A 16,637-nucleotide genomic window follows, 5' to 3' on the forward strand; every position below is an offset into this window, starting at 1 on the left:
TACTATTCGTGGTTGAAAATTGTAAGGTTGTAAATTTCAATATTAATTTTTGTAAATGTGTATAAATTTAAATTTTGCCAATTGCGCCAAATGGCATCTGTTTCGGCGGATAATCAAGACTGAATATTAGCTTTCATTGACGTTTTATATTTACAAGCATTTACAAGAAACTAAAAGTGAACACTTCTTCCAGTGATACCTGGACACATTTGCTTTTGACAGAAAGTCGTTTCTATTGAGTTGCCATCACAGGGCTTTCCGTCTGTGTCAGGGAAAGGATTGTCACAGTAACGATGCCTTGCCCTTGTGCCGTTGCCACAGCTTACTGAACATGCACCCCAGTCCATCCATTCACCCCAGCCACCGTCAGCTGCAATAAAATAAATGCTAAACGCTAAATTCTATCCGAAGTGAGGAAACCTAGGCGCCTATAATTCCTTGCTTTTCACATATTTCTCACTGAAAACCTACGTGTCCCTGTACTTCACCTGAATGCCCTAGAATATTAAATTGGAATTTTTTTCATTGGTAGTCTAGTGGTTGTCCTCTCTCTCTCTCTCTCTCTCTCTCTCTCTCTCTCTCTCTCTCTCTCTCTCTCTCTCTCTCTCTCTCTCTCTCTCTCCTGAGCATGAAATCCCATTACTATATTTGCCTTTATGTATGTCAGTGGCATACCTATCTTGCCTTTGCATAGATCTCCTCTGTATCCAGGCTGACATTCACACCGATATCCATATGATGTCACTAGGCATGTGGCATTGTTACTACATATGTTATCTTTACACAAATCAGGAGGCACGTCACATTTGTCACCAGAGTAACCTCCTCTGCATACGCATGTGAAGTTACTTCCAGTAGGGATACACACGTTATCTCCACAGGGTTGGTTGAGGCAGACATCAGGCTCTGACAATGAATAAAAAGTTCACGGTTATAGTTCAACCAATCACGACGTAGATCGTGATCTAGTGAGGTAGCGAGAGCGAACCAGGCGTCAGTGCGTTAACGAACATTGCAGGAAGCAGACACGGGTGATTATGCTCTGACAATTCAGTGACTTAAATCTAAGCCCTTTGGCTCAGAGTGTGTACAACTACACTTTGAGCTGGAATACCTACTCTCGGCGTGTACAACTACCGTTTGAGTGGTCATCAACAGTTTCTATAGCTACGGTCATGTCCCACACTGAAACACGTAACATGTGGTGTCTCCTGAGGCAAGTGATATGACGCTGTTTGCCCGACAGTGAATGGGTACCCGGTAGGATGATTAATTTTTTATTTACAGATTAAAATAAACAATGCAACAAAGATGGTTTGGGTGATCCTGGCACAATCAGGCTGGTGATGCTCATCATCAGCTCAGGACCCTCCCAACCCCAACCCCAACCCCCACCCCCCACCCCCCACCCCCTCTCTACACGCAGACCAGGCAGCGAATGGGACTTCTCCCAGAAAGCGCTGCCAAGTCGAGTCAATCCAGAACTTTTCGGAAAATGTGAAGACTCCTCAACACTGCATCTTTCTGCATTACCCAGATTGTCAGAAGGGCTGTATTCCTGGCGGAAAATCAATGTCCTGTTCCAATGTCAGTCAACAGATTGGGAGGTACCAAACCTAAGGCCCCAAGAACAATTGGGACTCGGACAACTTCGTACTTGTGAATCGTGACATTTCGAAAGCGAGGTCCGCATATTTGCCATGTTTTTCCTGAATCGTGTCAATCACATTAGTGTCAAAAGGGACAGACAAGTCAATGATATAAATGATTTTATTGGATTTATTAAAAAGGACAAGTTCGGGTTTGTTGCCTGGATAGGTCTGAGGCTGTAAACGGGCCTATTCCAAAGGATTTTGTATTTATCATTTTCCATGACGCCCTCTACATTCATTTCATATTTATATTTTGACGCAACATCACGCTTGACGGTTTCGAGTGGAATGTGACTGGTCCTGAGCAGCATACAGAAAGCCTTCTGTTTCACTTTTAAGGCTAGCCGACTTCATCCACTGTAAGACTCTGCATGGTTGCTGATCTTCTCAACGCACTGCACATAAACTCAGTGGTCGTTCCGATAACCTCTTCTTGAAAACCTGAATCTGGACTGATTTGATATGTCACTTCGCTCGGATGGCACTTATAACTGTTCCGTCCAGCAGTGCAGAACCATCAACACAGTCAACATGACATTGAGATCATGTCCCACATTCTTGGCTCGTTTAAGAAAACTGCAGAATGCCTTGTTTTCATTTTGAGTCACTTGCTTGATAACTGTGTTAGAACCTACACCGAAACGTCGCTCTTAATTGTAATAAAGAAGTTGTTCATCCATAAATCTTACTCTTACTTAGTACTCCAAATTCTAAAGGCCTATCAATGAAGAAACATAGTGGAAATAAGACCAAATATTTTTTAACACAAGTTGTTGCATGAGCGAAAACGCATGCAAACCACTATCAGTCAGGACACAAATGCAACAATTTCATGCTACTGGTCGGTAGTAGCGACATCATTAGGAACTAAAACCCTATTCTGGGGTCAACATGAACAAACTGTTTAAACATATTTAACATCTACACTGACTTGTGATCCCACTCAAGACACTAATGTCACTCATTAAAGCGTCAGTAAGTCTGGAGTTACAAGATATTTCATATGTGTACCTACTCATGCATGTGCTGGGTACAACCTCCAGCACCTTGTCTAAAGCTTCCATGTCTTTCCGCTCCAGGGAGAAGAGTGAGTCCGCGTTGTATGAACTGCATGAGGTAGACATGTTCCCCACCACATCCGACTTAGCCGACGGCAAGAAGTTAAGGTCTCGCAGATACATGTCTGAAAGATCACTGCCATTGGTAGTCATATGATATTTCTTAATCAAATGTGATATCTCAGATTTGTCACCACTATCCATCTTAAAGTTATGTTCTTGTTGAGAACTGTTTAGGAAGTATATATATATATATGTGGAATTTATTATAGAATCCCACTACTTTTCGTTAAAAATATTCCCCACAAGCAAATACGAAAACACCACTTTTTAGTTCATAACATAAGTTTACCAATCCAACTTGCAACTCTCAAATAATACAACAACACAAAGGTGTTAATAATTGTGCATTTACATCCCGAAGTGTCCAATTGGTTCGACAAATGGCAAATAAGAATTTACTTCCATATTGCTTCCTTTTATCGAGGTTATAAATTTAAAAACGTTAAAAAACTAAAAAAAATATTTAAGTCAATTCTTATAAATACATATATCAGCCGTATTAACTTCACAGACTGCATATTTAATCATTAACACACAATATACTGTAGATGACAATACGAAATGAGTTCAGCACATTTATGCCACCCATCCACTCTGCTCTCAGCCAGTGAGGATGGGAGTTCCCTAAACAAATTTGGTTTACGCGAAATTACACGCAAAAAACTGCTTGGTTGCAATTTAATTAGGTTTTTTTAATCAGTGGTGTACATTGGTCTCTGGTGATCCTTTCAACGCTACTATCAGCAGTTAAAAGAAATTCAATCAAGTATTAACAAACTAAAATGTAATTAAGCGTCTGGTTTTAGGCTCTGTTATTCATAAAATATTTACACCTTCAGATCATGTCATTATACTCATCTTTTAATGTTGTATAATTCCTTGAAAATGTCTTGATCGAATGCTATTATTTTACTATTACACGAACATGTAGAGGATTACCGGATCATATCCTCACCCAGTGTCTTAAGTAAAATACATTTTAACATTCTCAACAACAGATAAACACTTTGGTCAGATACTCTGGGGAAAAACTATGGGAGAAGGGGCTGTATTGATAGTCTGATATTCTACTATTCACAATGTTTTTACAACACAAGCTACAATTACAAATATTTTTTCAAGAGGGGTCAGGATATTTATGTATATTTTGTTGATTTTTGAAAGTATCAGAATCAAATTTTGAAAATGTTAAATTATGTGTTTGCACTGATGATGATGTCACAAGAGGATTTCAAAAGTGAAACGAAGAGTTTTACCCAGAAGTCGTTTGTGAACATAACTATATCAGTGAAATATACTCAACAACAAAAGTTCCTGTGACACCAATATTTCAGTGTTTTTTTCAAGTAAAGTTTGTTTTTCAACACTGTAGTACATGTATGGAATCAAGTAACAATTCCATATGCATTATTTAGCATCGTGCTGACAACAACCACTCAGAAAAACAACAAAATTGCGCAATTATTCAACATTACGAAATGCCACGCCTGTCCGAAAATGAGCGTCTGCAAGCCATTGGTATGCTTGAAGCAGGATCGAGTCAACGTGATGTTGCAAGACAATTTAACGTCCACAGAAACGCGTAACCAATAATCGACAAGACAACTGGATTCGAACAACACACCTACGAAATCGGTTCCAGCCAGCAACAGTGACTGCAAGAAACATCCCAGGCCTTCGACGAATATCTTCACAAACCGTACGTCGTCGCCTCAGATGTGCAAGGATTGTCACCAGAAGACCCGCCAGACATCCCGTTTTAACAGGAAACCACCGTCAAGCACGTCTACAGTGGTGCAGACGGCCATGCAGTGGGGACAAGTTCTATTCACTGACGAGTCTCGCAGCGATGGACGGGTTCGAGTGTACCGACGTCAAGGTGAACGTAACGTCAATCATTGTGTCATGGAAGAAGATCGGTTCGGGGGCGGCATCGTTATGGTATGGGCTGGGACCCGTTTGATAGTGGTAGAGGGAAATCTCAATGGACAGCGCTACCGCGACGAGATCATCGGCCCTGTTGTTCTACCGTTTTTGTGTCGTCATGGCCCAGGCATTACTTTTCAACATGTCAACGCCCGACCTGATATTGCTCGACTTGTTCATGATTCTCTTCAACAAAACAACGTGAATGTCATCCCCTGGCCGGCTCGCTCCCCTGATATCTCACCAATCGAGCACATGTGGGATGAGATGGATCGGCGCCTTCGACGTCAACCACGTGTTCCACAGACACTCCAGGAACTTCGAAACATGCTCCAGCAGATATGGACAGATATCCCAAAGGACTTTTTGCGACGCCTGGTCCATTCCATGAGACGAAGATGTGTTGCTTGCATCGCAACCAGAGGTGGACACACACGCTATGGATTTGTAAATTGACATTTTGGCATGTTCATGTTTTTTTATGAAATCACGCATTTTCCGAAGTCAGTATGGCAAATTAAACCAATTGAACACTTACAGAGTCTTTTATCTGTTGCAAACAGAAATTGTTTCAGATTTGGTTAAAAACATAACTTTGCATTAAATCTTATTTAATGTCACAGGAACTTTTGTTGTTCAGTATAGTTGAATGTACAGTTTCGGTTTACAACAGAAAAGGAAATACCATCATGATAGCTCAAATAACTTTAGGTAGCAATAAGTAACCGATTTAACGTAAGTGCATGAATGTTCAGAGCATTGTCACTGTTGAATGTCTTGAAAGAGGCCTGTCACTGTGCTTGAATCCATTATAGTAGCTGGCAGGAATTGGGTGTTTCCAGATACGTATCCAAGCCTCAAATCGCACAAGTCGCTCTTATCACCAGTCTTCAAGAAATTCTCCCATCCAGCTTTTCGAATGATCCCATCTGCCATATTCATGTATACAACAAGGGACAAACAACTCTAATACCTGGGACAAAACCCAATTCTGGTTACCTTTAGTCACAGATGCCAATTATGTTTCAAATCTGGCCACGACAGCACTTGATACTATTTTACCAGCAGTTCAACATTTGCTGCCACTGACAATAACTCAATGACATACACATTTACAACATGATGCTTTCCTCCTTTAACAGGGGACAACTTCACACTCAATTAAAAGAACACAAAATACATGCATTATCAGCAAAACTTCATTTGTGTACTGATCTAATCAAATGATTTTAGAAATAGCATCCACAATGACATTGTTGAATGTATTCAAACTGGGAATTGTGCTTCTACGTTTTCATTGATCGATTGTAGTTGACACAACATTTGTCCAAGCAAATATCTTTTTTGCAAGATTTTGCAGTCGATGTTGCCAGTAATAAGCTGTTGGCCTACCCTGGGAGACTAGCCATTAGTGATTGTGTGGTTTGACTCGAGATGTGTTCATCCTCTCAGTTCAAGTAAATTCTGCCACGTTGCCTTCGGAAAAGTAGTTTTGTTTCCTACTCAGTCTGTCAGTTGTTCTGAAAAAATCAGATTCCACCATGATTTTAATTAAAATCATTGTTGTTTCAATTGTTGTGTTACAGCACGGACTTGAAATAATAAATAAGTTTTATTTACACACACATAAAAAAGACAATACAACTGATCATACAACAGACCCTAGAAATAATGTAAGCACATGAATGTTCAGAACATTGTCTCTGCTGAATGTATTGAAAGTGACCTGAATTCAGACTCAAGCATTAGAAGCTGGCAGGAGTTCGGGGTTTCCAGATAGGTATCCAAAGCACACTTGGCAATCATATTGAAACGGCTTCGAGGAGGGCCTCTAATATACCCGGGAAATTAATCATGGAGAAGGAATTGCGTAATCGTTAAATCGTTTTAAATCAATTGAGCAAATCGTTTCACTGTCACAAGCCAGTGACATAAGCAGGGTTTGTGACCTTTGAAAAATGGACAAACTTGCAGAACGTGCAGTGATCAAGTACAGGCAGAAGAGAGGGCCTAACACCAAAAACCATCCATGAAGATATCTGTACAACACTAGGGAATTATGTCCCTTTCTATCCCACCACAAGGTGGTGGGCAGCTCAGTTAAAGCCTGGCAGGGAGAGTCTTGAAGAGTCTTGAAGGGCCTGTGACGTCAGCAAAACCAGAAATGACCCAGACAATCCACAATATGGTGATGGCCGACCTGCGAATGATTTAGCGTCATTATGCTCTTTCGGTGTCTCCGAAGAGAGTACATTCCATTATCACAGAAACTTTGGCAATGAAGAAAGTATGTATCAGCATGTTAGGTTTCAAAGCTTCTGGCATCGTTTCAAAAATGCACCAGGCACAACATATCACATGATTGAGCCGGTCCAGAAAGGATTTTCTTGTGGTTTGTAACTATTGATGTAATCTGGGTTCACCACTTCAGAACAGTGGATTTGCCATCACCGCTACTATAGACAAAGACTTACCATCAGCTGGAAAGGTTATGGCCTCTATCTTCTTGGTTGCCAAGGGAGTTGTCACGGTTGACTATCGTCCATAAGGCCATACAATAAACGTGGCATATTATGTTGCGCTTTGGACTAAGAGGCGTGGGAAGCTGCGAAAAGGTGTGCTCTTCTATCTGCACAATGCTCCAGTGCACAAATCAGTCATTGCCATGGCTACAATCCACGAGTGTGACATTGAACTCCTTCAGCACCCTCCTGATCTGGCTCTGTCGTACTTCCATCAGTTCCGAGCTGGAACCATTTTGCATTCAGGAAGTGTATCCAAGTTGTTTGGTGGGGTGATGGTTTGGAGCACTTGTTATCATCCGAGACAACATCAGCACCTAGATCTTCAGGGATGACGATCTTCAACCCGTGGTGTTACCATTTCTTCGCTAACAACATTAGGGTGTAACTGCAATGGTTGTCCAGGATTTCTTGGCTTTGCACAACGTCACAGTTATTCCATGGTCAGATTTAAACCCAACTGAACAGTTGTGGGATCATCTGGGTCGCCAGATCAGGAGGTGTCCTCATCCACCACAGAACCGTCAACAGCTGGAACCCTTATTGAGGTATGAGTGCCAATGGATTTCCAATGACGTAATCAGGCTATTAACAACTTGAATGATACGGCGAATTTGGTGCTCGTGATGGTCACATTTGCGACAGAGAATGTCGGGTATCCGAAAACCAATTCAATCTGATCATGACAATACCTGCCTCACTCTGTTTATTACTTTGTAGTGTGAAATTGTGACCCGTTATTTGTGAGATACTCATTGATATGATGAATGTGACATCTCCTATGACCAAATACCATCGAAAAACGATGTCTTGCTTGCCTCGTTATAGCTACCATCAAACAGGGATGTATACTTTTTTTCCCCCGGCAATATGATGTATCTGATGCTCCAGAAAGCAAAGGAATGTATCACGACTCGTGATCGTTGTTTTATCATATTTCACGCCCATCATGGTTTATTCTCCCAGCAGTGTTTTATTGTACGATAAACAACTCGTCGTTTATTTCTTAAGTAAAGTAAGCTTCATTGAAAGACTAGCATTTGTACATGTTGTACTCCTAAGAGTGTAGAATCCGAATTTCACTTAATGCTCATATGTAACACTTATTGTGGGGAAATTTAAGTACTATCCATCCATATGTATTCTATATACGTTCTAAATGAAATGACAAACAATTCCAAAATATTGGTCTGAATGTTCACCATGATCTGATAAGATGAACGCATACTCACACCTTGTGAAACATGTGAAACATTCACTTTGGGCCTGTCGTCTATCAGTTCTGTGAAAAAACTTATTCTATACACAAAAGTGGCATTAACATTCACTGTACATAAAAAATATAAATGACAAAACCTAATTATAAGAAAGACGAGGAGCAGACAAACGTTCTACTTGCACAAGTCAGGACATCCACCATTCTGATTTCACAGCATTACGCCATTTGTGAGGACTAATGTTATGGAAAATGTATTTAATTCTGTATCGGGTTGAAATTCTTTGCGTCAGGTATTTACTTGTACAACATGGTCTTGTATGGTTACATCAGGTGTAGAGTATAACCTTACAATGGGCCATATAGCTCCGTAATTGCTCTGTATTTGCTACCCAAGCCTGGTCTGTTTTCGACATGCTAACTTACACGCATGGCCCCGTATGGTTATCTCCATCACAGATGGGGTTGATGAGGGACAGTCTTGGGCTTCTTCAAATACCTCTTCTGCAATGGCTGCACCTCCGACATACACTGTGAGCTTCGGGTGAGACCATGCAACTGCTACATGAACCCATTTGTTTTCCATAACGTTCTCAACATGCAGTTCATCCCTATGAAGAAAAGAAAAAACAAGTTACCCTTTGGAACTTGCCTTGTCACTAAATATGTATTATATGCTGTTTGTATGGGCTACTTAAAATGAAAGTCTTGAAGAATGCAAACATTCTCTCGGTTTTCGATTTCAAAAAGAAAGGTCCATGGTATAAAAAGAATAATTATTGTTTACTTCTACAGACACATCTTAAAGATGCATCTTTAACTGAGCTGTTATAGAATCTTAAATTGAGAAGTTTGATATCCCTTTATGCAAAGTGTCAGATGACGCTCATCCAGCCAAGTCACTGAACATGACTTCATGAATCTTTGTCGATTTCTGCAACAAGCAGTGGTTTCTGGGGACCAAGTTTACCATTGAATGCATTCGTTTCTTGTTGACAATACGTATTTCCACATCGAAACAATTAAAGCATATACAGGTTTTATTACCACTGGTAAAACTAACTGCATTGGTTGAGATTTGTGACATTAATATGTACGACAGAAATAGCGCTTTAATATTTCTTTTTGTGGTGATCCCCTTTTTCATAATTTTAAGATGTTCTCAAATGTTTACGTAGTTTCGATTTCAAAAATTGTTTTTGTACTTCTTTTTTTTGATAACTATTGGATCATAAATAAAATCTAACACTCGTGACTTTTGATGTCAAATATTTTAAACACACAAATGTCCAGTTAAAATAAACCAGTTCCTCTGAAACAAAAAACTATTACACACATAGTCCAATAGATGCAATATTTAAGATGCAACATTTCAGGTTTCGGATTTCTGATCGTTCGTGGGGAGATAATGAGTACGACTACGACTGAAACCTGACCTGATGTTGAACCAAAGTGACAATAACCAAAAGATGATTTATCAGCTTTCTGTTTTATGATGTTAGTGTTAAATCAGTTGCCTTTAGCACTTTTGGCTCAAAGCACTCTAAGTACTCAAGAATCATACATTAACGAGATGATTTAATTAAATTGACTGACCATCTGACCATTGTTAGATATGATCACATTATCACACATTCAAAAAGAAGTTAAAAAGCTTCCCCTTAAAGACATTGCCATGAAGAGTAAAAGAGAATGTTGTCACAGAAAATAGTTGTATGTATGAAGTATCCATTATTACCTCTCTCTCAGTATCACCCGAATGTCTGAAGAGACAGATATATCTATGGCCGTTCCAACAGTAGGACTGTACACCTGGAACTTGATGCCACCGTAATCTGCGTCTACGAGCTTGATCCAGAGGGCGAATGTAAAGTCGCAAATGCGAGATGGTTTCATGCCTTCTAATGGGACTGTAATTGGCCCTTGTAACAAAAAGTCGAATGCTGGAACATAAATGCAGATAAGTGCTTGATATTGTGTATTTTCCATTACTAGTGATAATTTCCTGAAAATGAAAGGATACCTTGATATATTTTTTTTCAATTTCATAGGGTAGAACCCCAACAGACACATAATACCTGTGTGCATGAACGTTCCATTCAGGATATCAACATGTCCACTACACCAGCTATACTAAAAATCAAAATGCATGTCCGTCTACTGTTTAGTTTTCATATGTGTTACATATTGGTTCAAATAGTTCTTTTGCCGCGTTTAACCCTTTAGTTACCACATACGTACATTATTTCCCTACTTTGGAAATGATAGCCCTAGTTAGGGAAGACTAGTAAAGGTTCAAGCTCACAGTTCAGGTTATAGTAAATGTATACTGGCCACATAAAGAAACTGTGCACGGAGAAAATATAGATATAAGGGCACACCGTCCATATATGAAAGATAGGTTTGAACACAGCAATTATTGAAGAAAGTCAAACGCTCATGCACGTGCCATGCGATATGACGTCATTGATGGGGGCCTATGGACGTGCAATGTGTTACTGCACGTGAATCCTGTGCAGCTGTACACAGCATGTGCAACTCAAAATTCGCTGTCACTTTGGAAAGCATGATCTGTGGTCATTCAAAAATTCAAAACTTCTCAGGTGCAGACACAAGCATATCACAAGCAAATCATGCCAAGATTGACAGCTGCACAGCGTCATGAAGCCTTTGGAATGATCCGAGCGGGCATGAGGCAACAACAGGTGGCAACACATTTCCAATGCCATCGTAACACGATATCGGCATTGGTGAGGCGTTATCAGAACACAAATGACGTTGCCGACCACCAACGTTCAGGACGTCCCCGAGTCACGACGCCAAGACAGGACAGATGGATTCGAGTTACACATCTCCGACACAGGTTCTAAACGGCAGTAACGACGTCCCAGACAATTCCTGGACTGCGCCGTATCCATCCCAACACTGTCAGGAATCGTTTACGTCAGTACGGGATTCGACCACGACGCCCTGCCATACGTCCCATCCTGACACACCGTCATCGAGTCAACCGTCTAAGATGGTGTCGAAATCATGTTCGCCAACCTCGAATATGGTGGAGAAATGTTGTCTTTACAGATGAATCGAGGTTCAACATTTCCCACAGTGACGGGCGCCAACGTGTCTACCGGCGTTTGGGAGAACGTTATGCACGCAACTGTATTGTGGAGAGGAATCGTTTCGGAGGTGGCTCTGTGATGATTTGGGGTGGGATAACAGCACGGCACCGAACCCCTTTGGTGGTTGTTCAGGGCAATCTCACCGGTGTTGGCTACAGAGATCAGATTCTGAAGCCTGTGGTCATTCCTTTCCTGCAACGTCATGGCCCGGGATTGACATTTCAACAGGACAACGCTCGTCCTCACACGGCTAGGGTCGCAATGGATTTCCTTCACCATAACAATGTCATGTTACTGCCATGGCCTGCAATTTCTCCAGATCTCTCCCCAATAGAGCATGTGTGGGCTGAAATGGAGCGCCGTCTGCGTCGTCTTCCACATCCTCCAGATAACGTCCGTGACTTGGCACAGGATTTGAGGAGGATATGGCAGGCCATTCCCCAGGCCTTCCATGCCCATTTGGTTGACTCCATGCGTCGCCGATGCACTGCTGTGATTCACGCACAGGGTGGTCATACCCGTTATTGACTTTGTGACTTTGTCGTTTGACCCCCTACTCCATTTTGATTTTCTGACGTCATCGTAACAGATGTTGTTCAGGTCCCGTTGACATTTTCTTATGGTCCGATCATTCAGCTGCTACAGCGTCTGCATCATTTTGTTCTTGCTGTGTTGTATTTCAATCTAGAATATATTTTCTCCGTGCACAGTTTCTTTATGTGGCTAGTATATATTGTAAATCCAAAATAACCAGTCTAGATCATAAAAATGATTACAATTTGTTTTTTTACTAATGAGGAAACAGGAAGTCTTTACTTTATAAGCTGAAATAACTTCTGACCACAGCGAAATCACAATTCACTCAATTACTGTTGACATTTTAATCAGTTGACTATACTTCAGGCATAGCTAAGTATCATGGCACTATTTGCTTTTGATGCTGAAGTGACCATTCTAACACTTGCAGCAGCATTTATAGATGTTCCTCTAACACGATTAGATGCGGGGTATTGACAGGAATGAATTAATTCATACCAACACAGTGTGATGTTGAATTTGCACCATCATCCTCTGTCGTTGTACCAACTGGACATTGGATACATTCATTCCTGTTTCGCTGATGTTGGTAAGACCTTAATGGGCATTTGAAGCATGGTACCACTCCGTTGGTAGAATATGTTCCTGGGCCACACATTTCTGAAACATTGAACAACACCATTGGTGGAATATGTACCTTAACCACACATCTGAAACACGTCTAAGACTCTCCTTCAAGGACGCTCCAGGACACGTCTTGCTTATATGGTTGATAAATTAATTACAAAATAATAAAGTGTACTTTAAATACTTAGAATCCTTAAAAACCCTATTATTCCCCGTATGTAAATGGAATAGGAAATGCACTTGACAATCTATTTTAGTTGCTAAAACTTATTTATCAAGACAAAGAGAATCTCAAACAGGATAAGTCTGAACCAAGGATAGACACATATCGAATGGAACAGTAGATTTCTTCTTCGCATCGAGATTTTGTAGTTACGTCGCTTCATTATAAAAAATAACATGATGAGATAGATGTCATGTAGTTTTTGGTGTTGAGGTGAGTGGGTGAGTGAGTTGGCTTTAACGCCGCTTTTAACATTAGTCAAGTTATATCGCGGCGTGTCAGCTTAATGTGGGAGGAAAGCCCGAAGTGATGCAGGTCTCAGACGTTTACCACTTCGGTGAAACCCACGAGCACGGGTATGGTACTGACAAACCTAGAAACATAATCGGGGTGAACCGGGATTCGAACCCACAATCATAGGTTTCTTGGGTGTCCAGGGGACGCAACTCTGCACAGCGAATCGCGGCGCCTTAGACGACTGGGCTACCCGTGCCCCCTTGGTGTTGAGGAACTAGCACACAGATTTTACTCTGATGCTTGAAGCATGATACGTACCTTTGCAAGAAGAAACGTCTACGTTAGCAAGAGTGATGGTGGTTTTGCCTTCTGGACATCCCGTACAACTGGTCTGTCCCTCCTGGCTTTGATACTGTCCGTATCCGCACGCCATGCATTCGTCCCTCGTGGAATTGTGATAGGACCCCGCTGGACATGGTACTGTATAGTAAACGAGATATGATTTAATGTGGCATGGTGCTGTGAGGACCCAGATCAGAAGTGATTGAATAGGTCCCAAACCTCCAAAGCGTTCGCTTATCACGCCAAAGGCGCGCTTTCAATTCTTCAAATGGGTGCAATGTGTGAAGCCCATTTTCGCTGGAATATTGCTAAAAGCGACGTAATATCAAACTTATTCACTCATGATAAGGGTTAATCTGCAATTGTTTTTGCATTATCGGACTCGTTAGTAGATCATGGGACTACGCAAGGCCTTATATTGTTTTGTATATACTTACAGTGACACACAACGTTTCGCGGCAATGGCGACAGCAGCTTTTCGTCGGACAGAACCCAGCTACTCATAATTGCTGAATACATGTCAAGCATTTTGCATAGAAAATAATAGTGCAAATAGGTTATCTGTTCAAGTCGTGCAAATATCAGTACATACATTTATACTGCATACCACATGAATCCTTATTGAAGTATCCGATCTTGTGTCCTGATCGACAGATCGGTACTGCATCTCTTACTCTGGCTCTGGTTGCCCGGATCAACCTCCCGCCAGCACGGAAAGCTGTTTTAGCTATTCGTCTGGCTATGGCTTTAAGCGTGAGTGAGGACGATTTCATGTTTGCAGCAAAGTTTTGGTTACCGACGACGACATTCAGTATTACTACATCAAACATGATGTAACTAGGTGGCTTTCTGTTTCTTCGATTGGGTCGTCTTCTTCGACCATACCGGCTCCCACGCTTGCGACGGTTCAGCAAATCATAGTCATCAACTTCGTCACAACATTTTACCTTGACGTTTTCTACTGTACAATGGACTTTTGTGGTACAGAGATCTTTGTTGGATATTACTTTCAGGAAGTTCTCCTTTATTTCTTGTTGTGCCTCTTCACATGGACCCGTGAAATAATAGTACTCTGGCATTCTCACATTTTCACCATATTCACGGTCTGCCAAATGAATAGATTTCTGGAGTTTAGTCTCGAATAATATAAACAGTGATACACAAGGACATTGTAAATATTATACTTACAAGAACTGTACCACAACATTTCCTACATGAAAGAAAGCATCGCTAATACCGCCCATTTTGAAACTTGATGCCAGCATGGAAAATGGACAGTCAATGTCATAGTATTTGTCAAGATGTATACGTGATAACAACTAAATATGGAAACAGCACATGTAAATAAAGGAAACAAAACCCAATTCCTGTTATTTTAGCACACATTTCTAAATGTTAATAATGACATGTTTCATGGACAAATGTAAGAAATTCTGCTGTTTTGTAACACCTCTGATGACACCACTTCCTCTCAATCTCTGAACAATCCACAGTTCACACGTGCCACAATATGGCTGTAATACCGCCGATGTGACGTTGAATTTAAATTGTTTTAACTCCTTCATTCACACGTGTCGATCCATAAACACAACTTGCAATCTTATCACAGCAAATGATCCTCAAAATAAGTTAAATGACCATTCTGTGAAAGCATTACAATCATCTTCCCAAGTAATACTACATTGCTGATGCAAATAAATAACTCACAACTGCAGTTACTGACGGTATCTGGAATCCAGACTCCCTTATCCATGCCGCATATATACTGGGGTGTGAACGTGGCACTATCCGGAATGTCATACCCTTCTTGACACTGCATTTGGCATACAGCACCCTTGCTCCAAGTGTCACATACCATTGCTCCATTATTTGGTGCTGGAAGTTCTGTACAGTTATGAACTGAAAGTGACACCAATAACTGAGCATGTGAAAAGCATAGACAAAATATCAAATATGTGGCAGATATATTTTACTACTGACAAGAATTCTTTTTTTTCTATTCTTTTATGTGACTATAGTTATCTGTCATGGCATACGAGATTACTGTGGTAATATGAAAGAATGTGTTTCTTTAACTTCTTTTGAGTAGTATATTTCAACAAATTGATTACCACCAAATTATTTTCACCACATGGAAATACGATAACAATTTCGTTAGAAAAAATGAAGACACTAATAAAACAAAAACATAACACAACGGCCATGAGTGACGTCTACCGACGTACTGCTTACTATTTATTTTATAAGTGACCCTACACAAAAATGTTTCCGCCATATCTGTGGATTATAAAGGCGATGATGCTAATGCAAACTAGATAAGATCAAAGAACCCGCTTGATGCCGAGTTAATAATTTTCACCTCAAAGAAAGTACCAAATATGTACATCAATGTTAACTTCCGTATAACATCACTATCGGTGACTATCGGTCTTTTACACAATGGCGTGTTCACTGACAACAGTACACGGAATTTTCAGAGGAGAATTTTTGTCGATGGGCACGTGATATACAAAAAAATGTAAGTAATCAGAAACAATGAGACATTCTGCGTGCTGTTATTTGTTTATGTTTTCCAATGTAACCAAGAGAATTAGTCAGAAATGCAGATAACTACCGTCGTCGTTGTGCGCGAGTTTGCGTCAGGTATTGCGTCCACAACATTCATAACGTTTCAGAATTATTATTGGTGATTTGATGAAACACAGATACCCGTGATTACTAATATGCTATTTTTGGAAGTCAATTCTTCGAGTAAATATCCGATATTTGGATTTCTAAACACAGTAAATAACGCCGTGAATGTTGATGTCGTAATGTACCTATAAAAAATGGCGAGATTTACGATGTACCAAACTTCAATTTCAGGTCAACTTCAGTCATTTTGCTTTGCGTAAAATGACAGAAGATGATATCACAGTGGAGGGAACTTCGCAAAGAATTCCAAACTGTGACGTGTATTAGTGTGCGTGATGTAATTTCAATTTTATTCGACTTCGAAGTGAGGGTTGAGGATAAGGGACATAAATATCGCTGTGGCATCCAGGGGTTTAGCACTCTTAACCCATAGACGAACTAGTCCTTGACATACCCCGCACTGAAAAAAGCCAGCTATTTG

General features: G+C 40.6%; 1 protein-coding gene across 6 annotated transcripts in view; it reads right to left on the reverse strand.

Moving 5' to 3' along the window:
• The window catches only part of LOC124149848, a 56,594-nt gene that overhangs the window by 20,879 nt on the left and 19,078 nt on the right, over positions 1–16,637 (reverse strand). For all 6 annotated transcript variants that reach the window (XM_046521654.2, XM_046521655.2, XM_046521659.2 and 3 more), the window contains 9 exons: positions 15,230–15,421; positions 14,130–14,627; positions 13,499–13,660; positions 12,592–12,753; positions 10,176–10,380; positions 8,864–9,048; positions 2,668–2,835; positions 676–906; positions 200–370 (listed from right to left, as the gene is read on the reverse strand). In XM_046521654.2, coding sequence (XP_046377610.2) covers positions 200–370; positions 676–906; positions 2,668–2,835; positions 8,864–9,048; positions 10,176–10,380; positions 12,592–12,753; positions 13,499–13,660; positions 14,130–14,627; positions 15,230–15,421 — 1,974 coding nt within the window. The remainder of the gene's footprint in view (positions 1–199; positions 371–675; positions 907–2,667; positions 2,836–8,863; positions 9,049–10,175; positions 10,381–12,591; positions 12,754–13,498; positions 13,661–14,129; positions 14,628–15,229; positions 15,422–16,637) is intronic.

Source organism: Haliotis rufescens, unplaced genomic scaffold (genome assembly GCF_023055435.1).
Source record: "Haliotis rufescens isolate VD_foot unplaced genomic scaffold, xgHalRufe1.0.p SCAF_4, whole genome shotgun sequence".
NCBI classification, from domain to species: Eukaryota; Metazoa; Mollusca; class Gastropoda; order Lepetellida; family Haliotidae; genus Haliotis; species Haliotis rufescens.